The following is a 26900-nucleotide window of genomic DNA, read 5'->3' as shown; positions in this document are numbered from 1 at the left end:
ATCCCGGCAACAAAACAAGTTTTTAAAATATTTTTTCTTAGCAATGGCAGGCTAGAGACAAGTATATCAAAACTACTAAATCCTTCAATAGTCATAACTTTAAAAAATTAAATGATAACACTGAGGAAAACATCTAAACATTGTAACATCTATCATCAAACATCTAAATGTTTGGATTTTCTTAAAAAGAGCAACAGGAGTGGAGAAACTAAAACTCAACTGGTAAGTACAAAATAAACAACCAGCATGATTTGACAAAGTTTTCTTTTCCCACTCTTCTACTTTTTTTAAATTTCAACTCTATTGAGATAAAATTAACAAAATCATAATATAAAGTGTGAAACATGATTTGATACATGCATACACTGTGAAAGGAGTCCCACCAAGTTAAGTAACACATCCGTCATGTCACATAGTTATCTTTTTTATTTTTTTATGAGAACACTCAAGTTCTACTCTCTTGGCAAATTTCAATTATACAGGGGCGGTGGGTGGTGCAGTCGGTTAAGCATCCCAACGCTTTGTGATCTCAGAGTCCTGAGATTGAGCCCCATATCGGGGTCCACTCTCAGTGTGGAGTCTGTTTAAGATTCTCTTCTCCCTCTGCCCCTCCCCACCGACTCTCTAAAATAAATTTTTTTAAAAAATTTCAATTATACAGCACAGTATTATTCAGTCACCATGATACACAGCACATCCTCCCTCAGACCTTACTCACCTTATAATTGAAAGTTTGTAATGTTTTTCCAGCTTCTCCTGCTTTCTCTCACCAGCTCTCTTCCCAACCCAGCCCCTGGCAACCACTATTCTACTTTGTGTTTCTATGTGTTCAACTTTTTTTTTTAAGATTCTACATAGAAGTGATACCTTGTAATACAGCTTTCTCTGTCTCGCTTATTTCACTTAGTATAATGTCCTCCAAGTTCATCTAAATTATTGCAAATGACAGGACTTTTTTTTTGAGTGAATAATATTCTCGCGTGTATGTCTGTGCATGTGCGCACACATACACATCTTATCCATTCACCCACCAATGGACACTCTGGTTGTTTCCATACCTTGGCTATTGTGATAATGCTACAATAAACATGGGAGTACAACTATCTCTTTGAAATAGTGACTTCTTGTTTCCTTTGGATACATACCCAGAAGTGGGATTGCTGGATCATAAGGTGGCTCTATTTTTAATTTCCTGATGAGTCTCCATACTGTTTTCCATAGTGGCTGTACCAGTTTACATTGCCACCAACAATGTACAAGGGTTCCCTTTTCTCCACATCCTTGCCAGCATTTGTTGTCTCTCGTCTTTTTGATAATAGACATCCTAACAAATATGAAGTAACATCTCATTGTGGTTTTATTTTGCTTATCCCTGATGATTAGTGCAGTTGGACAACTTCTCATATACCTCCTGGCATTGGTAGGTCTTCTTTGGGAAAATGACTATTCAGGTCCCTTGCCCATTTTTATTTTTATGTATGTATGTATGTATGTATGTATGTATGTTACTCAGTTGTATAAATTCCTTGTATATTTTGGATATTAATCCCTTATTAGATAAGTGGTTTGCAAATATTTTCTCCCATTCCAATGGTTGCCTTTTCATTTGTTGATGGATTTCTTTACTGTGCAGCTTTTCACGTTGATGTGGTCCTACTTGTTTATTTTTGCTTTTGCTGCCTCTGTTTTCAGTGTCAAATTAAAAAAAATCATTGCCAAACCTGAAGTCTAGGAGATTACCTACTATGTTTTCTTCTAAGAGTTTATAGTTTCAGGTCTTATGCTCAAGTTTTTAATCCATTTTGAGTTGCTTTTTGTGTATGATATAAGTTCAGTTTCATTCTTTTGCTTGTGGATATCCAGTTTTCCCAACACTGTTTATTAAAAACACTACCCTTCCTCCACTGTATATTCTTAACTCTTTTGTCAGAAATTAATTGACCATATATGCATGGGTTTATTTCTGGGCTATTTTGTTCCATTGATCTATGTGTCTATTTTTGACAATACCATTCTGTTTTGAGTACTATAGCTTCACAATACAGTTTGAATTCAGAAAGTGTGATGTCTCCAGCTTTGTTCTTCTCAAAATTGCTTTGGCTATTTGAGGTCTTTTGTGGTTCCATACAAATTTTAGGACTGTTTTTTTATTTTTGTAAAAAGTGCCATTGGAATTTTGATAGTGACTCTGTTGAATCCATAGATCACTTTGGGTAGTATGGACATTTTAACAATATTAATTCTTTGAATAAATGAACACAATTATTTTTCCATTTATTTGTGTCTTCTTCAACTTCTTTCATCAATGGCTTACAGTTTTCAGTGACCAGATTTTTCACTTTCTTGGTTAAATTTATTCCTAAGTATTTGATTCTTGTTGATGTTCTACAAATGGGATTGTTTTCTTAATTTCTCTTTTTAATAGTTCATCATTAACGTGTAGAAATGCAACTGTTTTTATATATTGATCTTGTACCCTGAAACTTTCCTTAAGTCATTTATTAGTGCTAATAGTTTTTGGTGTGTGTGTGTGTGTGTTGTGTAGATTTTTAGGGTTTTCTATATATATTATGTCATCTGCAAAAAGGAACAATTTTATTTCTTCCCTTCTAATTTGGATGTCTTTTATTTTTTTCTTAACTAATTGCTCTGGCTAAAACTTCCAGTACTTTTTTAAATAAAAATGATAAGTGGACATCCTTGTCTTGTTCCTGATCTTAAAGCTTTCAGCTTTTCACTGTTGAGCATGATGTGAGCTATGGTCTTGTCATATATGCGCTTTATTATGTTGAGGTATGTTCCATCTACACCCAATTTGCTAAGCATTTTTATCATGAAAGGATATTGAATTTTGTCAATTTTTTTCCTCTATCTGTATCTATTGAGATGATCATGATTTTTACTCTTCATCTTGTTAACGTGGTATACCACATTTAATGATTTGCATATGATGAATCCTAGCATTCCAGCAATAAATCCCACTTGATCTTGGTGTATGCTCCTTTTAATGTACTATTAAATCCAGTTTACTAATATTTTGTTGAGGCTATCTGCATCTATCTTCATCAAGAATACTGACCTGTAATTTTCTTTTCTTGCAGAGTCTTCATCTGGCTTTGGTATCACAGCTAACACTGGTCTAGTAAAGTAAATTTGGAAGAAGTGTACCCTCCTCTTCTACTTTTTGGAAGAGTTTGAGAAAGACTGGTATTAACTCTTATTTGGATGTTTGGTAGTATTTACCTGGAAAGCCATCTGGTCCTATACTTTTCTTTGTTGGGAGGTTTTTAATTACTGATTCAATCTCCTTACTAGTAATTGGTCTGTTCAGATTTTTTATTTCTTCATGATTCAGAAGTGGTAGGGAGTATGTTTTTAGGAATTTATCCATTTCTTCTAGGTTATCTCATTTGTTGGCATACAAATATTCACAGTAGTTTCTTATGATCCTTAGTATTTCTCTTATCAATTGTAATGTCTCTTTCATTTCTAAGTCTTTTTTCCTCAGTCTAAACATTTGTCAATTTTGTTTATCTTAAAAAAAAACACAGTTCTTAGTTTCACTGATCTTTTCTATTGTCTCCCTAGTCATTATATTTCATTTACTTCTGCTTTGACTTTTTCTTATTTTCTTCCTTCTGATAACTTTGACCTTAGTTTATTTTTCTTCTAGTTCCTTGAGTAGGTTCTTTATTTTTTCTTAATGTAGATGTTTATTACCATAAACTTCCCTCTTAGAATTGCTTTTGTTGTGTCCCATACATTTTGGTACGTTGTGTTTTCATTTGTCTCATGATATTTTTTGATTTTCCTTTTGATTTATTCTATGATCCATTAACTGTTCAGGAGTGTGTTGTGTAATCTTCACATATTCATGAATTCTGTCCTCTTCTACTTTCTTCATTGTCCCTACTCACCCCATCCTTCCTATCACCTCCAACCATATCACCCTTCAAATGAAGCAGGAATTTTAGGTCTTTATTTCAACCTTAAAATATTGTTGAAAGTATTCCCCACAGAAAGGATATTCCTAAGCAGCATCAGAAACGGACACAGGTCCACTCCCTGTCTTATATATGTTTTCCCTTACTCATTCCCCTTTTTTCCCTCCTTATGTTTTTGTCATGTCTTTGTCTTCTCCATGTATATGTCTTAGTCTCTCAGAAATATCCAGTGGCAACCATGGACATAATGAAGCCTTATTAATGACACTCAGTACTGAAGAAAATGTGGACCTTTATGTTAAAGACAAAGCAGAATCTTCATTGCAAGAGTAATGCTGGAAGAACAGATTTTCTATTTTCTATTAGGTTAACAATTGGAGAACTCTTATGTAGCTTTTAAAGATACATAGTGAAAGTATCACAGATGAACCCAGAGAGTGTATGGGATTGGCTTCCAAATGAGGGAGGAAGCCAGTGGAAATTATAGACAAAATGAGTGGCCAACAGTTAATAACTGCTAAAGCTGGTTGATGGGTACATGGAAGTTTATTACACTATTCTTTTTTTAAATATATTTAAAATCTTTCAAAATAAAAACTTTAAAAAAATTAACATTAAGGACTTTGAATGAGAAGCAAAACAAAGGGGGGAAAAAAGAAGTTTCCTATCTATAGCCCTCCAGTTTATGTAGTATAATTAATATATCAGGGTAGAAGTAGATATTGTAAAATATACTCAGTAAATGCAAGGGAACCAATGACAAGAACAAACCATCTTTAGAGAAATCTTAAAAATCCTAGTTCGAAGAACATTTCCTTTTTTCATTTTATGTTTTTTCTTTCAAGATTTTATTCAAATTCAAATTTGTGTAGTGTAGTATTAGTTTCAGGGGTCATTTCCTTTTTTAAATATTCACGTCTCAAATAAATAATATTTTCAACTTTTCCAGTTTGAGCACTTTACAATGTCAGTCAGGTAGGCACTAACTGTGCAAGTGTTAGAACAAGCACTGGGTTCTACAACCACACCAAAAGGATATAGTTTTCAAACTGTGATCACACTCATAAAGAAAAACAATACCCTAGGCTTATAAAAGATAAAATACATAAAGATACTCTAAAAAGATACTTTATCTAAAAAGATAAAGATACTCTAATAAATGAAAGATAAAAATAAGTCTGCTTTCAGATTTCAAGTGTGGATAGGGGAACTGAAGGAAAGGGTAAAAAAAAAAAAAGGGAAGTTATGCTCAAGTTAAAATGCATTTCATCTATGAGATGAAAACAGCTGAGCTTCAGAAACTGTGGGAGTGAAGGAGAATGACCTAGTATATGTAACTCTGCTGTCTTCTAAAACTCCACTCTTCACTAAAATCACAGTAAAGGAACTAAAAACAGACACTCAAGGACAAAGAGAACAGAAAAGAAGATAGCAACTACATTTTTAAGATTAGAGAGCAGAAAGGCAAGTGACAACTGACTTAGCAGACTCAAGAAAACTGGACATGGAAAAAGCCAAAAAGCAATCCAATGTATACATGACAGCACCCCCCAAAACACTCAGGAATTGACTACACTAGTACCCCTGGAAGTGACAGTAAGACTGCAACTACAAACAGGAGGCTTAGATGGAAGTCTGTTTCAAATGCAGTTAGTCACCTGCATTGCTCACTGTGGCCAGGACTCTGCCCTTTCCCAAGGCTGGCAGAAGACTAGAAGTTCACTGCCTTGAGAATGTAACAGAGCATCTCTGGACTAGGGGAGCCCAGGTGCAGTTGAAAAGAGGGAATTCGGGGCGCCTGGGTGGCTCAATCATTAAGCGTCTGCCTTCGGCTCACGTCATGATCCCAGGGTCCTGGGATCGAGCCCCGCATCAGGGTTCCCTGCCCTGCGGGAAGCCTGCTTCTCCCTCTTCCGCTCCCCCCTGCTTGTGTTCCCTCTCTCGCTGTCCCTCTCTCTCTCTCTGTGTCAAATAAATAAATACGTTTTTTAAAAAATTTTTAAAAAAAGAGAGAAAAGAGGAATTTAATGAAAGTCCATCTCCATACTGAATGTTGAGACCTCCAACCCTCTTGTCTTATTTAGCAAACAGAATGTCAAAAGCCAGACTGAATATTCAGGTGGGATGCAAAAGAAAAGACCTGGACATACAGCCATTAGAGGGTCCCCAATATAACAGGTGAGCCAGTGAACTTTATAATAAGGTTAATAAGTAGTACCATGAACTCAAAGCTCCCAATAAGCCTCACTCTTAAATATGAGCAGAGGACCAATGACAATCAGACATGAGTAAAGTCAAACAAAGAAAAAGAAAGAAACTTGGAGAAAACAGACACTTTGGGGGGTGGGGAACAAACACCTGCCTTCAATATCTTTGGGGAAGGGAGAGAAATAGCACATCCATGAAAAAATAATATGCTATTTTTTTAAAAGGAATGTTCAGTTCTTTTTAACTGAAAATTTGAAATATAACAGAATTAAAAACTTAATAAAAGGTTCAAAAGTAGAAGAGAAGAAAAAACTAAATCATACATTTAATATGTTGACCAGTCCCAGAAAGAAAGAAAAGTAGTAAGAATATTTTCAAGAATTGAGGGACAAAAGTTTTCAAAGAGCCCACTGAATGTCCCACACCAAGGAGTATCATCATGAAATTTCAAAATACCGAAGAAAAAAAATAAATCTGAAAACCCTCCAGAGTGAAAAAAAATGTTTCAAAACAGAATCAAGAATGAGAATGGCACTGGATTCTTCAATGGCAAAACAGGAAGAAAACAAAAGAGAAATGTTTTCAAAATTAGAAGGAAAATAATTCCTACAAGAATTCTATACCCAGTCCGGCACCTGGGTGGCTCAGTCAGTTAAGTGTCTGCCTTCGGCTCAGGTCATGATCCCAGGTCCTGGGATCAAGCCCCACATCAGGCTCCCTGCTCTGTGGGGAGTCTGCTTCTCCCCCTGCCCCTCTTCTCACCCGATCTTTCAATCCTTCTCTCTCTCCCCCCCTAATAAATAAATAAAATCTTAAAAAAAAAAAAAGAATTCTATACCCCCCCAGTCACACTAAGTGTAAACAGAGCAGAGGTTTTCAGATATGAAAAGTGTCACAAAAAATTATTTTACTTTCCTCAAGAAGCTCCTGCAGGAACCATTCCACCAAAAAGAGGAAGTAAACCATAATAAAGGAAGAGATGGAATCCAGAAAACAGGAGATTCAACATAAAATAAAGACAAATGGATTCCCCACGATGAAGATGAAGGGAGATGACAGACTGACAGCTATGCAAAAAGTACAAAGTCCAACCTCCAGCCATGAAGCAAGTCAGAAAGTTCCAAGAAAATGGTGCAGGGGCTATGGAAGACAGTCTGGCAATTCCTCAAAAAGTTAAACATAAAATTACCATATGACATAGCAATCTCATATCTAGGGATATACTCAAAAGATTTGGAAACAGGTATTCAAACAAATACATGTACTCCAATGTTCACAAGTGCCAAAAGGTGAGGTGAGAACATCCCAAGTGTCCATCAACTAATGAATGGGTAGACAAAATATTGTGTATCCATACAATGGAACATTATTCAGCCATAAAAAGGAATAAGGTAGTAATACATGCTACAACATGGATAATCCTTGAAAACATTATGCTAAGTAAAAAAAAAGTCCAGACATAAAAAGTCATATTGTATAATTTCACCAGCAGTATCTATATCCCCTTATCCAAAGGGGATATGTTCCAAGATCCCTAAAGGGACGCCTGACACTGCACATGGAACCAAACCCTATATATATTGTTTCTTCCCATACATACATACTTATGATAAAGTTTAATTCCTAAATTGGACACAGTAAGAGATTAACAGTAATCACTAAAGTAATAAGATAGAACAATTATAACATTACATTGCAATAAAAGTTATGTGAATGTGGTCTCTTTCTCTCTTGCCCTCTTCAAATATCTTACTGTACTGTACTCACACTTCTTGTGACGATATGAGATGAAAATGTCGAAGTGATAAGATGAAGTGAGGTGATGTGAGCACTGTGACATAGCATTAGGCTACTATTAACCTTCTGATGATACATCAGAAGGATTATCTGCTTCTGGACCGCGGTTGACCGCAGGTACACTGAAACTGCAAAAAGCAAAACTGTAAATAATGGGGGAGCTACCGTATATGAACTATGCAGAATAGGTAAATCCACAGAAGTGAAGGTAGTTTGGTGGCTGCCAGGAGCTGAGGAGAAACAGGAATGGGGAATAACTGCTTAGTGAGTACAGAGAGGTTTTTTTGGTAATGAAAAGGTTTTGGAATAAGACAAAGGTAGTAGTTGCACAACGCTGTGAATTGTACTAAATGCCACTAAATTATGCACTTTCACATGGTTAATTTTATGTTAAGTGAATTTTACCTTGCTATTTTTTAAAAAGAAAAAGCTCCTAGAGAGCTCCAAGAAGACGAAATTGATAGAATGAATACCTAATACGTTTTAAACATATTAAAATGAGATGTTAATAATGGAGGCAAAATTTAAGAATGAATTAGCATTAATATATAGAAAACTAAACAAGAAAAACTAGAAACCCTAAGAAAAGTAATCATTTCAGTCATGTGTAGTATTTAAAAATTATAGTAATTAAAATATGATTATTGATCTAAGTAGAATCATAACATAATTATATGGGTGATGGAGACAGAAAATATCCAAGTCTGTGGGAGAGGGAAAGGGGTAAAAGAACCAGCTCCTAATCTTCCACAGTTCAAATTCAAAGAAAAATACCTAAAAATGAAAAATTTTAAGGTAGAGTACAAAACCACAGAAGACCCCATATAGCCAATGCAATATTGAGAAAGAAGAATAAAGCTGGAGGCACCACAATCCCAGATTTCAAGATATACTACAAAGCTGTAGTAATCAAAACAGTATGGTACTAGCACCAAAATACACATAGATCAATGGAACAGAATAGAGAGCGCAGAAATAAACCCACAATTTGACCATAAATGGTCAGTTAATCTACAACAAAACAGGAAAGAACATATAATGAGGAAAAGACAATCTCTTCTATAAATGGTGTTAGGAAAACTGGACAAAACGATGCAAAAGAATGACACTGGACCACTTTCTTACACCACACACAAAAATAAACTCAAAATGGATTAAAGACCTAAATGTAAGACCTGAAACCATGAAACTCCTAGAAGAAAACATAGGCAGTAATCTCACTGCCATTGGCCTTAGCAACAGTTTTCTAAATATGTCTCCTGAGGCAAGGGAAACAAAATCAAAAGTAAACTATTGGGACTACACCAAAATAAAAAGCTTTTACACAGCAAAGGAAACCATCAATAAAAGAAAAAGACAATGTAGTTAATGGGAGAAAATATTTGCAGAAAAACAGGCAGAGGAGATGAATGGACATTTTTCCAAAGAAGACATCCAGATAGCCCCCACAGTCCATTAAGCATCCAACTCTTAGTTTCAGCTCAAGTTGTGATCTCAGGGTCATGGGATTGGGCCCCGTGTCGGGCTCTGCTCAGCTCGGAGTCTGCTTAAGACACCCTCACCTTCTCCCTCTGCCCCTCAACCCCCCCCCCCACTCTCTCTCTAAAATAAATAAATAAATCTTTAAAAAAATACGCACAATGAGATATCACCTCACATCTGTTAGAATGGCTGGTATTAGAAACACAAGAAATCACAAGTATTGTTGAGGATGTGGAGAAAAGGGACCCCTCATGCACTGTTGGTGGGAATGTAAATTGGTGCAGCCACTGTAGAAAACAGTATGGAGGTTCCTCGAAGTAATTAAAGACAGAAACACCTTATAATCCAGTAATTCCACTACTGGGTATTTACCCAAAGAAAATGAAAACACTAATTTGAAAAGATATGTGAACCCCTATGTTTATTGCCATGTTATTTACAATAGCCAAGATACCTGGAAGCAACCCAAGTATCCCTCAATAAATGAATAAAGAAGATGTAGTATATACATACAATGGAATATTACTCAGCCATAAAAAAAAAAGAATGAGATCCTGTCATTTACAAGGGTAGTGACAGACCTAGAGGGTATTATGCTAAATGAACTAAGTCAAAGACAAATACCATATGATTTTACTTATATGTGGAATCTAAAAAATAAAACAAATGAACAAACAAAGCAGAAACAGACCCATAAATACAGAGAACTGGTGGTTGTCAGAGGGGAAGCGTGTGGAGGAATGGGCAAAATGGGTGAAGGAAAGTGGGGTGTATGGGCTTCCAGTTATGGCATGAATAAGTCAGAGATGAAAGGCACAGCATGGGGAACATAATGAATGGTACTAGAGTAGCATCGTATGGTGACGGACGGTAGCTACACTTGTGCTGAGCACAGACCAAGAAATCAAAATTTAACACTGTGTGTCAACTATACTTCAATTAAAAAAATAGATTAAAAAAAAGGAGAAGTGCTGGGGCGCCTGGGTGGCTCAGTCATTAAGCGTCTGCCTTCGGCTCAGGTCATGATCCCAGGGTCCTGGGATTGAGCCCCGCATCGGGCTCCCTGCTCTGCAGGGAGCCTGCCTCTCCCTCTCCCACTCCCCCTGCTTGTGTTCCCTCTCTCCTGTCTCTCTGTCAAATAAATAAAATCTTGTAGAAGTGCCAATGCAAGTTTATTACTTAAAGCTATGGAAGTAATCACTGAAAGAAACAATTAACAAGAGTTTTAAAAAGTTGCCTCTGGGAGCGGGAAATGAAAATGGGGGTGTAATGCCACAAGGAATTGCTATTTTTGGTAATAAACTTAAAACTAAAAAGGAAGTGGAGGAGAAAAGGTATGTATTTACACCAGTTAGGAAAACTAAGCTCACCTGGAGAAACTGTGTGAATTCTGTGTAGTTAAGATGCTTCTTCCGATTATGCCCAAAATGCAGTCGGATAAATTCACAGTCCCAGTTAAAAGGGATATGATGATGAATAATAGTCTGTCCAAAAATTTCTTTGACATTTTCTTAAAAGGGAAAACAAAAATAAATAAATTATATCTGGAATAAGTAGTTTAGTCCACTGCAATGTTCCTACAGAAAGAAATTAAGAGAAATTTCAAGTCAATATTATCTGCTTCTATTAAGATTAGCTGCAAAAATTTTTGTGCCCAGAAACCCATGCACAGGAACACAATTGATACAAAATATAATTTTACACTTAAGATTGTGTACCATTACATATAAGGCCACGAGATTCTTAATTTCTCTTGATTTAATTTTAATTAGGAAGTGATTTATATCTTGCACTATAAATGGCTGCTACTTTGCATTCCAGTATAAAATCAATAGTGTTTTCCCGATTCCTCAAGGAGTCGAATTAAGCCCTTTATCAGAAGCATGAATACCTAAATTACAGTATAATGCAATATTTGTCATACTAAGTATGGTTTGATTGAGGCTTGATTATTACATTCACACTAGCCTGAATGTCTATTGAAGATAGGTATAAGAAATACTACCAAAAGCATATCATTAGCTCAGCAGCAAGCACCTTATTAAAAGCTTCTGATATTGTCAAAAATATGGTCTTGACACAAAGCTTCAAAATTCCCATAAAAAGCATGATTATTAGTCTCAACTATTAAAAATATTTTAAGATAAGTGAAATTAGTGATTCACTTTTAAATAAAGAAGGACTAAACACACTACACTAACTTTTAGATAGGAACCAGTCAAGCTTGTAATATACAACCAAAACCCTATGACAGCTTGTCTTCATGCACTAACAACGTCAGTCACTTTCTTTACACAGTTCTACACTTACTATAAAAGTCAATTCACAAATGACTGGTACTTTAACAAGCATAGACTGGATAGCCTAATTCAGAAGCTCATGCCAAAAAAAAAAAAAAAAGAATCATTAGCAAAGTTAAGAAAGCAGGAAGCCTATTTTACTGATGTCTTAAGAACAAAATTATTTTCAAGTTTATGCCAATTATATTAGTGGAAGTGTTTTACCATCCATAGCTATCAATTTTACTAATTAGTAAAAGTTTAGTGTTTTATAATCTCCAACTATACTCTTTTCTCTAATTTCTGCAAATTCTTTGAATAAGATACCGATCTCACATTGTAAATGGTTTAATGGATTCCCTTTAGTTTTATGTACCTTTTTTTCTTGATAAAAGCATTGCTATTGGGAGAAGGTGGAAGAAGGTAGAAGAATTCTGAACTGGAAATCCTACCAGTCTGGACTCAATGTAACAGCTCCGAATAGGTCACAGCTATCAGTAAGTTGGAAGAAGGCATTGGATGTCACTGGGGAGATGGGATTCTCATCTTTCCTTTCAGATGGAATGTAGCATTTATTTCTTGCCTAGTTAGCAACACTGTGTCAGAGTTTTCAAACCATGTTAAATTATTTTCACCTTCCATAAACCCATATTAAATATATGGGTTTTTGTTTCTAAAAACAAAAAGAATTAACTCAGTAGCAATTCATGGGATCCTGGCTTATAACCAATACAAAAAGTTTACCCTTAAATCTACGTGGAATTTCAGCAGTTGTAAAATATGTTAAAGTTTACAAGGTCATGAAAATAATAAGGGTTACAAAAAATATTTAGAGCTAAATATGAGAGATCAGCAAAGATTTTTTTTATAATCTCCTTTAATTAACTAGCTGCTCTATTCCCAAATTAATTACTTTAATTTCTTATTTTTAAGGTCTAACAGAGTGTTAAACTAAAGAAACATGAAGAAATTAATCGGAAGCAGAATAGAGTAACTTAAGTTACTACATATATTTATTTTAAATATTAAGAGTATGAAAGAGAATGTTATTTTATGATAACCTTTATTTTAAAGGTCACAAGTCCTAAAACTCAACTATTTAATAGGAAATGTACATACTACTACCTAGAGAAGTTTTATATAACGGTGGAATAAAACTGAATTCCCTTTATATAATCAGAAAATATTAGAATACTAGTGTGACCTAATCAAATACAAAGATTCAAAAGTTTTCAAACTATGGAAGTTTACTTAATTATGAACTGTTTTCTACTATCACAAAATGGATACTTATGAACCAAAACTACAATGTCTGATTTACATTCAAAAAAAGTTCTATAATAAAAACTTTAACTAGGGGCGCCTGGGTGGCTCAGTCATTGCTAAGCATCTGCCTTTGGCTCAGGTCATGATCCCAGGGTTCTGGGATTGAGCCCCGCATCGGTTTCCCTGCTCCGCGGGAAGCCTGCTTCTCCCTCTCCCACTCCCCCTGCTTGTGTTCCCTCTCTCATTGTGTCTCTCTCTGTCAATAAATAAATAAAATCTTAAAAAAAAAAAAACTTTAACTAAAATCCTATTTTGTAAACTTCCTAACAACCTCTAAATAAGATCTTGGAATATCTTTGAAACAATTCAAATGATAGCTCAAATTACTCAAAGTAATCTCCCCAAATACTGAAGTGTCCTTTTCTATGAGTATTTGTTTCAACATTTCCTACTTCTCGCAAAGTGGTCATTGACAGCTTTGTATATGGTTTTATTATGACCATTAATATGTGCTGTATTCTATTAACCACCCCCCAGACACTTTTAATTATTTTAACTATGTCACAGGCTACAACTATAGTTACTAGGAATAACAAAATTTCCAACCTACTTTGGCACCTCTTGATGTGTCCCACTTCCCTTCTGTTATTATTGTCACTACCGACTGCCTAAGGCTAATTCAAGAAGCTTACAAAAATAATTAGTACAACTATTGTTTTAAGGTCCAATTCATAATTACTACTTTACCAGGATGTGCTTATCCAAAAAAAAAAAAAAGTTATGCAAAAGCTCCAGAACTGGGGAGCTTCTACTTGTGTGAGGTAATAGCTCAGAGATGCTGTTCTCACCCAGTTTTATCAAATTCTGCATGACATGAAAGGAAACCCCAGTAATCTCAAATATTCCCAGGGCATCTAACTGAAACTACATAGCAAGTTTTCACCCCAGAGAGAATCCCGTCTTTCCAGTGGCAAACAAGGGTCTTTGGTTCTAAGCAGCACTCCTTGGAGTGCTATTTCAGTGGCCATAGTTCTGGCCTGGATGAAAGAGCTATGACGGTCACATCTTATGCAGCAAGATCATGATCTAGTGTTTTATACTAGGCTGGTTTTGCTATGGGATATAGGAATCCATTCGTTTTCTGACATATAGGAAACAGTAGACCACTTTTTCACTTCCTGCAGAGCATGGGCTTATGAAAGAGAAGATTTATAATTCCTCTGAAAAGGGAATTGGGGACAGATACAAAAGTAGCCTGTCATATGTTCTCTTTGCTCCTTTGTCAGGAGGGCAGGTAATGGTGACAACTGTGATTAAGTAAAAATGTTCACAGACGTATAACATTAGTCAGTTTAGCTGTATCAGTCACTTATGATAATAGGACTAGATGAAATACACATTGAAGCATATATATTATGTAAATATGTCTTAATAGAGGTTTCAATTTCCCCGACAGCCCACACTGTGTCTCCCCGTTTCATCCACCCTCATCCCTCCCCTGGTCCTTATGGGAGCTTCCTACTGGTCTTGTTCACCTTTCTGCAGTACAAAATTACCTCTGACCGGGGCTGGCACTCTTCTCCAAGACTGCCGCCATGCCTGTTCCATGAATGAGCCTGGAAGGAGCTGCTGTACCAACGGTGTGGCCAGAGAACTCCTCCTGTAGGTATACAAGCCATCAGCCCTGTGACACAGCCCACCTACCATCAGCCCAACGACACCCTGACTCCAAGGATTCCAGCCCAGCAGGAACCACTGCTTCCAACTTAAAAGGCTTGAGACCAAACATTTTTATTGTCAGGAGGGAAAAAAAGGTCCTCAATGGCTGAATTTCACCTGCACGGTTCTTAAAGTGAAGTCAGAGAGGCTTTTAGAAGGACTCCCACCAAAACAATGAATTCCTTGTGTATAACTGAACAAAAACAATGGTGAGACTTGTGGAAGTAAAGAGTTTTTCAATGAAGGAAAACTTGGGGAGAAAGAGGAGGAACAACTAAGAGACCAAAAAGGAAAACAAAGGAAAACAAACAACAACAACAAAAAGTTCAACAACAGGAACTTAGCAGAGGAAGTCCCAACGAACATAGCATGTACTCAGTCCCAGACTGCTAGGTTCTATTTCCAGGTAGGGCATGAGTTTCCTAGGTGACTTCCTCTGTTTTTCCAAGCAAGAAAGTATTTCTATTAACCCTTTACCTACCTCCAGAAGGGACTACCATACAATCAGTCAATAAAGTAGTCCTTCTGCCAAATACATGTGAAGGTCCATTTCTCAGGAAAGATAAGTTTACATTTAAAGAGCATCTATTACAATAGAAACTAGATGCTTCAAGAGTCTATCACCAAATGGCATAAAAACTAATAATGCCATATCCTTTTTTTTTTTTTTTTTACCTCAAACTAAGCTACTTTAGTAGCTTTGAGTATTAATACAACCTTCTCTGTAGTATCTGAAAGGAATCTCAAAATTCTTCCTGATTTAATTTGAACACCCAAGTGAAGCTCTAATTCTTACCAGATTAAACTAGGTATTTGTTACCATTAGATTTTCATATTACTCCATGTCTACAGCTTTGTTTCCATGAGAGAGGGTACATTTTTCATATCTAGACTTCCATCTCCTGAACCTTTTAATAACAGTCGTGCTTATGCCTAAACCAAACCCAATCTATTCTTCCCTTCATAGAAAAAGAGCCTATTTTGGAGGCACAAATGGAACACATCATATTTATTTGTTGTATCTAATGATGACCAAACAGTATAAAATCAGAAGGAATCCTTGCTTTTTGAGGGTTTTACAGTGAGGAGATGAAGATAGGCCCTTAAAAAAAATTCTCTTTGAAGAGTTCCCATCCCTAGGCAAGCAGTTTAGAACACAATGTTGATGAGATTTTAATAGAAAACTTAGGCTGTATAATGTATCTTATATTCATTTATTAGTTAATAGACAGGAGTTTGGGTTTCATTTTTTTTTAGAAGGATTACATCTTTGTTAAACCAATAGGCTTTGATTTTTTAAATGTGGGACAAATGCAAGGCAGCTACTGAGAACACAATGTAGTATACTGGTTATCCAGGTTACCTTAACCTAATTCTACCGAGCAGAATATCCAGTACTCTAGTGGCTAGCAGGGACACCAAGGCAAGTTTATAATGTATCTAGCAAACACCAGTCATGCAGCGGCCTCTACAAGGCTCATGCCACCAGGCAGTAACAGATACACAAGCCAATAAGTAATTATCCACAGCATGCATTAGAAGTTTTAATAAAAGAACATCGAAGAGGAAACAACTAATGGTTTTATTCACTCTTTTAAAAATTCCAGAACCCTCTCCTGAGCTTTCATATTCTGAAATGGATTACTGAGGTCTCAATGTAACTCCTCTCCCCCAAAGTAGACGCATCTCTAACAATTAAAAAAATAAAACAAAACTTTTCCAGCACTCAAGTTGTTCAATATTTCTATTTATATACTTCCAAAAACATACACAGTTTAAGTATCTAATCTGATGTGTATTAAAAAGCATTATCTAAAAAAAGCACAGATGAGAATAATATATACAAATATACAGATAACATCATCATCATAGTCCACAAGATATCAATGGCATAACAGTTTTCCCCACTCCATTACACCTGGCATCCAATATTCTCTCCCACCTTTCTCTCCTGATGTGCTCAAGAGAAAACTATAAACAAGTTCCAAACTAGAAAACATAAGGCCATTTAGTGAAAAGAATTTAGAGTTACTATGGATCTAAAATTTCCTTTTACCTAAGCATTTATCTATAAATACATAAGCATAATTCATTTTATTAAGTGGATACAAACATGAAAACTGACCTTTATCACAGATCCAAAATCCTATAAAAATAAACTCCAAGTTAATTATTTCCTTATGCTGAAATTCTGTCGTCTTGAACAGCCTGTAATGAGTAGGCCTTAGAAATCTTGTTAAATGGCATTTGTAACAGTTTCAATGCTTTTCCTCCTAAAAATATAAAATTAAACTTCCTCTCCTTCATTATGATTTTTATTTAAGAAAATTTGTCCAAAATGGATCCTCAAAACTAGGGAGGCAAGGCAGGAAGGGAAAATGGTTATGGTCTCCAGGAAATACGTGAACATCAAGACAACCATCCAGCTGGCCAGGGACTCCAAGAACAATGCTGAAAGGGCGTTCAGCTTTCTATCATTCCGTAAGAATCTTTCTCTCTATATATTATGAAGCAGAAGAATGATAGCAGAGTTTTGGAGGGTTTGTATGTTCTTCAGTTCATATCAGGTGTTATAACAACGCAAACTGGTTTGTTTGGCTTTTAATCTTAATTATATTTTCTTAAAATTCTAACTCATACATCATAGTCTGGGGAAGACAAAAGATCTTTAAAATGCTAAAGTTGGGATCTAATAACTACAAGCTTTCATTTGCACGAAATAAATGTGTTTATAAACCTCTCAGCTATTTTCTATACTCATTTTAATCTACTAATCAACACTGGCATGAGTCTCTATTGTTATTCTATTGGATGAAATGACTTGAGTGACTTGTTTTTTAAAATAAAATTGGGAAAAGCAATCAAATTGAGGAGACACAAAGAACCAAGGTATCAAGGTAGGAGGGACAAAAGAAACCACAATTCGGTTTAGGAAAATCTAATTCTTAAACAATGGACACATGCTAGAAGCACAGGTATGCTGTTCTTAATGCAGGTACGTGTATCAAGGTATTTCCCAAGCACTGCTGCGCAACATTTGGAAATGAGACATGTGAGAATATGTGGTACCTACTGAAAATAGAAAATGCAGATTAGTGGTCCAGGGTAAATGCTGAATGATGAGATGATAAAGGTTTTATACATTAAACTATAGAATCTAGGTGCTTCTGGGGAAAGTCAACCTTCTTTAGGAGGCAGAATGGCCAGAGCTTGCACCAAAGCAGGAAGCATGCCAAGAGAGATGCAAAAATCTAAGGAAGTTCTGTCTGCACTTGTATTTATTTGGGAAAATCTTTTTATACAGAAAATAACTGGGTCAATGGGCAAAAGGAAACAGTCAATGCCAAGCTAGAAAATATGCCCACTAAAACCAGAGTAAAGGCACCACCAGTTCTTCTGAATACCTATACTTTCTCTCTTTCCATGGCAGTGACACTTCTTCCTTTGAGTTTAACTGAAGGATGCTTCTTATGTAACAAATACTGCAGTGAATAAATATTTAGCACTATAGTCAGGGAAAGCCTGATTTTCAAGAGTTTTTCTATCACATATTGATGCCAATTCACACCATAAAAGGACTCAAGCTCAGCTTTACAAGGTGGAAAAGTTCTGGAAATCTGTTTCACAACAACAAGAATATACTCAACATCACTGAATTGCATGCTGAAAAATGGTTAAGATTTTATGTGTTTACTACCATAAAAAATGTAAATGTAAAAAAAAGGGGAAGAGAGTTCAAGATCCTTGAAAACACTGCATTGATTTACTGAAAAGCCTGTTGTCAGAAAAATTAGCAGATACTTTAAACACAAACTAGTTCCACAAATAAGCATCTTTAAAAACTAACACATGGCTACAAATAGAAATTCTAGTTTATATGCTTGTCAAACAATGACATTGTGCTAAATTATGTGCCTACCAAAGGATTTGTATCAATTTCTACATTTAAGACAGATATCAATTTCAACGTACTAGGCTTGTTTCCTAAAATCAAAAAACTATAATGGGGGTTTAGAGAATGCTAACTATTCTCAGCTCCTTCCTTCAGTTCCATTCTTGGTGCTACAATGACAAAGCAGCAATTTTCCAAACTGCTATTGAGAAGCTCTGCACTCTCTACCCAAAAATTCCTTAAAGAATGACATGATTATTCCATGTTGTTCATGGTCTGTTTCATAAAGAATTTTGCCCAGGCTAGCCCAGAACAAGAAAATTTTACACCACCTATTTTAGGAATGTAAAAGTGTCAGTGACTCAATGAGCAAGGCATTCCTAGGTTCTTTACTTTTTTGCAACAGTCTAAAGCTTTGAAGAAAATACACCATTTTAATTTTATCTGTGTAAATTCTTTTAGGAAATTAATATTGACTAGCTCCTGAATAAGCATGAATCTATATGCAGTTACTAGATTTAGCATTTAAAGACTGGACCAGCCTTACTGACTTCACTTATCCTTTATAATCTTTTTTTTTTCCTTACCAAATGTCACCTCTCCATTTCCACTCTTGTCAAACAATTGGAAAGCCACTATGAACATAGAATCTGGAGCACATAAAACAGATTCAAATGCCAAGAACTCTTGATAGGAGATCAATCTGAAATAAAATATAAAATGTTACTGATTGGTAAAGAAAAGGAAAATATCAGGCATTTAACCTGCCTTTAATATATGCTATAGCTCAAGGTAACCAAATAATTGGAAAAGGGAAATTTCTCTTTATAGAGGTATTCCAGATAATAAAGAAAGAAGGAAGGAATGAAAGAATTAGAATACTACCCTTTTGTGAGTCCCGAATAAATTAATGGACCTGGGCAATAATCAATCACTCCTAAAATCACAAAAAGAGAAAGAACTAAACCAAAAATAATTAAATCAGAAGCTGATAAAGTCTCTAGATCATAGTTTCTCAACTGTGGCGCTCAACAGTACCATGTTAAGCTGGATAATTCTTTGTTGTGGGGGCCTCCCGGGCAATATCATGTTTAGTAGCGTCCCTGGCCTCTACCCACCAAGTTGCAAATTGCCATCCCACCATGTTAAGACCCACTGCTTTCCATGTAATCAATTTACAGAAAATACAAAGGACAAAGGACATGTTAAAACATCACCACAGAAACACAATCAGCATAAATGCAGACTGTAGGAAACTACAGGGTGAACATTCTGTACTTGAAAAAAAAAAAAAGCCTTTGAAAGAAGATATGGAGGAGAACCTCATTAAAGACCTAAAATGTATAGTAATTAATTACAAGATACAGATCTTATTTGGATTCTGGGGAATTTAAGCAAAGAAATTTTTTTTTAATTTATAAGAAAATTAGTAAATGGTAATAATGATATAACACAAATACTTGATGATATTAAGACATTGATACTAATGTTTTTGAGGAGGTTTGTTTGGTAATTTTTCTTATCTTTTTGAGATATACCCAGATATTTACAAACAAAAAATGTCATCTGGAATTTGCTTCAAAATAATCCAGGGGATGAAAGAATGGGAAGAGGTATAAATAAAACAAACTTAATAATTATTTTAATAATTACTAAAACTTGGTGATGAGGATATTGGGGAATTCATTACACTAGTTTGTTTTATATGTTTGAAATGTCAATAATACATTTTTTAGGGGCACCTGGGTGGCTCAGTCAGTTAAGCATCCTACTCTTGATCTCAGCTCACAGGTCCTGACCTCAGGGTCATGAGGGCAAGCCCTGTGTTAGGCTCCACGCTAGACATGGAGCCTACTTAAAAAAATTTTTTCAAAGAAAATACATTTTTTAAAGGAAAATTCAAAACAAAAGGGGAGAAAACTAAAACATATTGAGTCCTAGAATACTCAGGGTTGTGAAATTAGCCAGTGGTCAAAATTATACTAAAATTGTCTTCAATGATCTTTTTTTTGGCAGGGGGAGCATGAGTAGGGGTCAGAGGTGCACAGAGAATCTCAAGTAGGCTCCACCCCCAGCACAGAGCCCAACTTGGGGCACAATCTCACAACCCTGAGATTATGACCTAAGCCAAAATCAGGAGCCAGACACTTAACCAACTGAACTACCCAGGCACCCCACCTTCAATGATCTTACAGACTGGCATATGCTAGTTTAGAGTCATCTTCCATAGCAAGCTTGCTGCAAAGATCCCACACCCTGTTGCTGCTATTGGTAAGTGACTAGTATCCAAGTAACAGCATTATAAAAATCTGTTTTTAGGGGCGCCTGGGTGGCTCAGATGGTTAAGCGTCTGCCTTCGGCTCAGGTCATGACGCCAGGGTCCTGGGATGGAGTCCCGCATCGGGCTCCCTGCTAGGCGGGGAGCCTGCTTTCTCTGCCTCTCTCTCTCTCTCTCTCTCTCTCTCTCATGAATAAATAAACATTAAATGGTCATTGTCCTTGAAATAAAATTTTAAAAAATCTGTTTTTATAAATATATAAATACATATACCAATTTAATTACTTATTTATATTAGTAATGGTGCTGCCTTTTATTCTCAAATGGCCTGGTTTAGACAACACATTTACAGTCACCCTATAGAAAGGAACAGACCTAATCTTTAACATGGCTCCAAGTCCCTTGGGATCTGATCTCTGCACACCTCCCCCTTGTTCTTCTGCACTCCAACCCATTCATTCTTAAATCCATGCTCTTTCCACTCAGGACCATTTCATTCTCCTTGGATTCATCCCACCATCTCCAAACCTTTGCCCATTTAATTTATACCCATCTTTACATAGCTCAGCTCAAGTATCATTTCCTCAAGAGAACCATCTCAGAATCCCCAGATGACTTTACATACCCTTCACACCCCTACAGCAACACACTGGACATTTTTAGTGCCCCTTGCAAAATTTGTATTAAAGTAATTATGTAATTCACTGTTTAAAGTCTAATTCCCGGGACGCCTCGGTGGCTCAGTTGGTTAAGCGTCTGCCTTCGGCTCAGGTCATGATCCCGGGGTCCTGGGATCGAGTCCCGCCATCGGGCTTCTTGCTCAGCAGGGAGCCTGCTTCTCCCTCTGCCTGGTCTGCTGGCTGCCCCCCCCCCCAGCTTGTGCGCACTCTCTCTCTCTGACAAATAAGTAAATAAATAAAATCATTTTCAAAAATAAAAATAAAATAAAAAATAAAGTCTAATTCCCTGCAAGAAGGTAGGCTTGTCACAGAGCACAGGTTTGATTCAGGATAGGAATTTGTAAATATTCTTGAATAAACTCAATTTAGAATACAAGGCTTTTTAGAGAGCCATATTTCTCAACAAAGTATTAGGAATGACTACATTTTACATTTCATTTTATGCCCCCACTCATCAAGGACATATTTTACATTCAAAGTTTCATTTTCTATTAGATAAAATACTTTGAAATATGTTTAAGTTACACAAGTTACATCATATCCAAAGCAATGGTGTATTCTATTGCCTTTTCCCTTTATTGAGGAAAAGGCCTTTGCGGTGATATTATTCAGGACACTAAAGACTATGCCTTCACTGCACCCCTGCTGAAGAATCTTTGGTGAAATTAGGAGCTTGATTGACTAACAAATCCTGGGAAGAATAATAATCAAACTTTATCAGGTCACAAGTCATAATACACTTCATGCATTGGTGTACTACTAAAAACTATAATAAAACTCAAAAGTGTGGTTATCATTACACAAATTCTAGAGTAGTAAAAACAAATGAAGTTATAACATATCAGGTATCATCATCCACACACCCTGAAAAAGCAATGAGTATTATGTGGTTTTAATAAGAATATATAACACAAATAAAATAATGATATAGGGGAGGACTTAAAGAAGGCCTTCATTTTCTACAGTATGTATTTCTGAAATGTTTGAAATTTTTATTATTTAGCAGTATTTCTTTTGATTATAAGAGTAATTTAAAAAATAAAAAGTAACTAGGCTGATGATGGATTAAAAAACACAATCCATAACACTTTGGCTTTTCCAAAACAGCCTCAGGAATCTAACATCAAAAATACAAACACCCTGAAATACAGAATATGTAGCCTTCAAACACCTTTCATACTCAGTAGCAAAACTTTCTGTATTTATGAGAAGAGGTAAAAGACTTTTTCCTTAACTAGCAAAGGTTATAAACAGTTGGCTGGCAGACGGAATTTGGCCCCCACGTTTTCTTTGGCAGGCAAAGTATAATTTTTTTAGTTACATTAGTTGTCAACATTAGGAAATCATAATAAGTATTTCACACAAATATCCAGTTTTCTGGTTTCCCTTGTTAAACTGCAAGCGTGGGCAACAGGTTTCTCATCCCATGTAGCACCAGCCCCCTGGAGCCAAAGCAGAAGCCGCCTCTTCACAGAGACCAGGGCCCATCAGTTATCTACACCCACCCTCATGTAGGTTTCCAACTAAGTAGACCTTTGTCTAAAATATAAAGTCTGTGGACTTGAAATATCTACATTTCTTGGGGTGCCTGGGTGGCTCAGTCAGTTAAGCCTCAGACTCTTGGTTTCAGCTCAAGCCATGAAGTCAAGCCCCAAGTCTGGTTCCACACCCATTCTGCTTGGGATTCTTTCCTCTTCCCTCTCTCTCCCCCTCTGCTCCTCCCCCTTGCTCACGTGCGCTCTCTCAAATAAATGTTTTTTCAAAAATAAATAAATATATATATACACATTTCTCTATCAGTATATTCAAAAAGGCAAATCCAAAAGTCAAGTGATATGCTCAAAGAAATTCAGCAAGTCAGTGGAAGATTCTCAATTCCTGCCTTCAATTCAGTCTATGTATTCCTTCCCCCTCCCCAAATTTAAAATTATAGATGAAAAATAGAAAGGGTGCCTGGTGTTTGTACTAAGTAGACATTATAAGAAGGTATTGGGGGGATACACAGCCAATCCACAATACTCACAGTTACCTTTGTTACACAGAGCAATTTATTTGAAGAAAGGTCAATTAAGAAATACAAAATCAGGGGCGCCTGGGTGGTGCAGTCAGGTAAGCCTCTGACTCAGGTCCTGATCTTGGCTCAGGTCCTGATCTCAGCGTGGTGAGATCCCCCACCAGCACGACCCCCCCGACCACCCTCCGGGCACAGAGTCTGCTTGAGACTCTCTTCCTTCTGCCTCTGCCCTTCCCCACCACGCTTGTGCACGCTCCCTCTCTCAAATAAATAAATCTTTAAAAAAAAAAAAAGAAACACAAAAGCAACAGCAACTTAAAAATAAGCCACTTCATATTATTCAGCCTTAAAAAGGAATACAATTCTGATACATGCTGTAACATGGATTAATCTTGAAAACAACAGACTAAGTGAAATAAACCAAACACAAAAGGACAAATATTACATTATTCAATTTATATGAAATACCTAGCATAGTAAAATGCATTAGAAACAGAAACTAGAATAGAGGTTACTAGGGGCTGGGTACTGAGGCAAAACAGGGACTCATTGTTTAAAAGGTACAGAGTTTCAGTATGAGAAGATGAAAACAATGGAGGCGATGGATGGTGGTGATGGTAGTACAACAAAATGAACATACTTAATGCCATTGAACTGTACACTTAAAAATAGTTGAAATGGTAAATTTTATTATATATATTTTAACACAATAAAAAAGTCACCTGAAATTACCCAGGGATATGCATTTATCAAAACTCCACAAATGTACCTTTAAGTTTTATATTTGTCACTGTGTATAAATTTTACATCTAAAGAAAACACTCAAAACAAATACTGAAATCCAGTTAATAATATGCATGCTGAAATATTTAAGGAGTATCAATATTTAGAATTTACTGTGAAATGTGTGAAAAAATAAGATGGATGGAAAAATAGAGGGATAGATATATGAAAAAGGAAGCATAGAAAAATGTTAATGGTAGACTATGGTAAGTATATAAGTGAATTTTCATTACAAAATACTGGGAAGAAGTAGGGAGTGGGGGGCATGGACAACGTCTCTCTGATATGCCCCTTATCTATTTTTAGCCCACAGCCATTTTATACCACATGATAATGTAACTATACTTTGCACAAAGCAAGGAAAGCCTGTTTATCTGCGAACATAAAGCAAACATGTTCCAGAATAATTTTTAAGGCTCTTTTCCCCACATCCTGCAATGAATTCCCTATTGTTGGAAGGTCCTGACCAAGACTTAAGCAGAACAAATGCAAACCACAAGCCACTAACTCTGGGGTGAAGAAACCATTGCTTAGTTCATACTTTAATAAATGGTTTGTTTTCTTTTAATGAGGATGAGGTGGCACCTTCAATTTTTACCATACCTCCTGCTTGACTTTTTACAAAGAACATATATTCATTTTATAACTCTGAAATAATGTATTTTATGAATTGCATGTTTTAAATTTTTCTACAAAGTTCCTTTTAAATTTACCAAGTGGAAACTAATAAAATTTCATAATATTAATATGTTAATTTTGCAATTTTTAGAACAACCGAGATTTCTGTATAAAAGATTTTTCTATATGCATGAAGAATACTTTCCTTTTGGGGCACCAGGTGGTACAGTCAGCTAAGCATCCGACTCGTTTTGGCTCAGGTCATGATCTCAGGTGCTGACACAGAGCCCGGCATCTGGCTCCATACTCAGTGGGGAGTCTGCTTGGCTTTCTCTCTCCCTCTCCCTCTGTTCCTCATCGCCACCACCCTCCCGGCCGCCTGGTTCTCTCTCTCTCTCTCTGTCTCTAAAATCAATCTTTTAAGAAATATATTTTTATATGTATGTAGAACATTAAAGGAAAACAGTTGTGAAAAACTGGGAGAAAATAAGTTTTACACATTATAGAATAGAGCCTCCAGATGAAATTCTGACTAGAGCTAAATATAAAAACTACAATTCTAGAAGTTAGTTTCAAACAAGCAACTGTCTAAACATTTAAGATCAGATCGCACAATAACAGTTCCCCAAATCTGCATTTAATGCATAATATCATTTTGCTTTTCATTATATAACCACATCTTCAAAGTTTAAGCCACAATCTCACAAATACTTGGCTAATGGCCTTTAGTTTTAGACAATCCATCATGCTATTTATACCATAAAATGTTGCTTCTACGTGGCTTTGCACAGCAAACACCTATATCAAAACACTCCTGCTTATTTTACTATCTATTGGAGGAAAGGGAATGGGGAAGAAGAAAAGGGGCAGTTTACATGCTAAGAAAACATGGAGCAGGGGGTGGGGGAGTCCAGAACACAAAAAGGTACGGTATTCACTACTCCTAAACCTGCTTTTCCCACATGCTTATTAACTAAATCACTTAGGCCTGCCTATACTAGTTCTATTAATTGAGATTGGGTCTTGGGCAATTATAAACAATATTATGTGATGCTATTTCAAATTATCTGTACCTATAAGATTCTCATCGAAAAACTACAATAGAGGAGTGCCTGTGTGGCTCAGTTGGTAAGTATCTGCCTTTGGCTCAGGTCATGATCCCTGAGTCCCAGGATGGAGCCCTGCATTGGGTTCCTTGCTCAGCAGGGAGTTTGCTTCTCCTTCTGCCCCTCATCCCACTCATGCTCTCTCTCAAATAAATAAATAAAATCTTAAGAAAAAAAAACTACAGTAAAACCAATGAATATCTCTCAGGGCTATAAAAAAAATGTACCAACTGCACTATTCTATTCTTTCATCACTGCTCTGGATAAAGGAGTGGGTAAAGGTGTGGTGGTGGGGAGAACATTTTTAAAAAAATGATTATAAGAAGAAAAATGGACTGAAAAGAGAATTTGATGTTATTGGGCAAATCAATCAACCTCTCTAGGTCTCATTTTCCTTAAATGTTAAATGAGCAAGGGTTGACTACTTGGAATAAATTAAACAGTTTGATTCTCTTGAATTACAAGTATTAAAGAAATGTTAACAAGAATACTTAACCTTTTTTGAATTCATAAGCCCCCCTCCTGAAAACCTGGAATTTCTCCCCAGAAAAATGCAGTTACAAATTCTCTCTTTTATTTCAGCAAGTTCAGGAACCCCTGAAGACAAGTCATAAATAGGAGGTTAAGAATTGCTGTGTTTCAGGGTGCCTGGGTGGCTCAGTTGGGTAAGTGTCCCAACTCTTGATTCTGGCTCAGGTCATGATCTTAGGGTTGTGAGACCAAGCCCCGCATTGGGCTCCATACTGGGTGTGGAGCCTGCTTAAGATTCTCTTTCTCCCTCTCCCTCTGCTCCTATCCCCCCTTAAAAAAAAAAAGAATTGCTGTGCTTCTAGA

At 36.2% G+C, this 26900-nt stretch overlaps 1 protein-coding gene across 3 annotated transcripts in view; it reads right to left on the bottom strand.

Moving 5' to 3' along the window:
- SLC25A12 (solute carrier family 25 member 12) overlaps positions 1 to 26900 on the bottom strand; it is a 196309-nt gene that overhangs the window by 49816 nt on the left and 119593 nt on the right. For all 3 annotated transcript variants that reach the window (XM_073882481.1, XM_073882490.1, XM_025850337.2), the window contains exons 4-5: positions 19175 to 19290; positions 10802 to 10941 (exon numbers count right to left, since the gene is read on the bottom strand). In XM_073882481.1, the coding sequence (XP_073738582.1) occupies positions 10802 to 10941; positions 19175 to 19290 (256 nt within the window). The remainder of the gene's footprint in view (positions 1 to 10801; positions 10942 to 19174; positions 19291 to 26900) is intronic.

Source organism: Callorhinus ursinus, unplaced genomic scaffold (assembly GCF_003265705.2).
Source record: "Callorhinus ursinus isolate GAN/ISIS: 27379988/994484 unplaced genomic scaffold, GSC_fseal_2.0 scaffold2, whole genome shotgun sequence".
Taxonomy (NCBI): Eukaryota; Metazoa; Chordata; class Mammalia; order Carnivora; family Otariidae; genus Callorhinus; species Callorhinus ursinus.
Note: the sequence above shows the minus strand (reverse complement) of the source record. Positions and strands in the feature narration are given on the sequence as shown.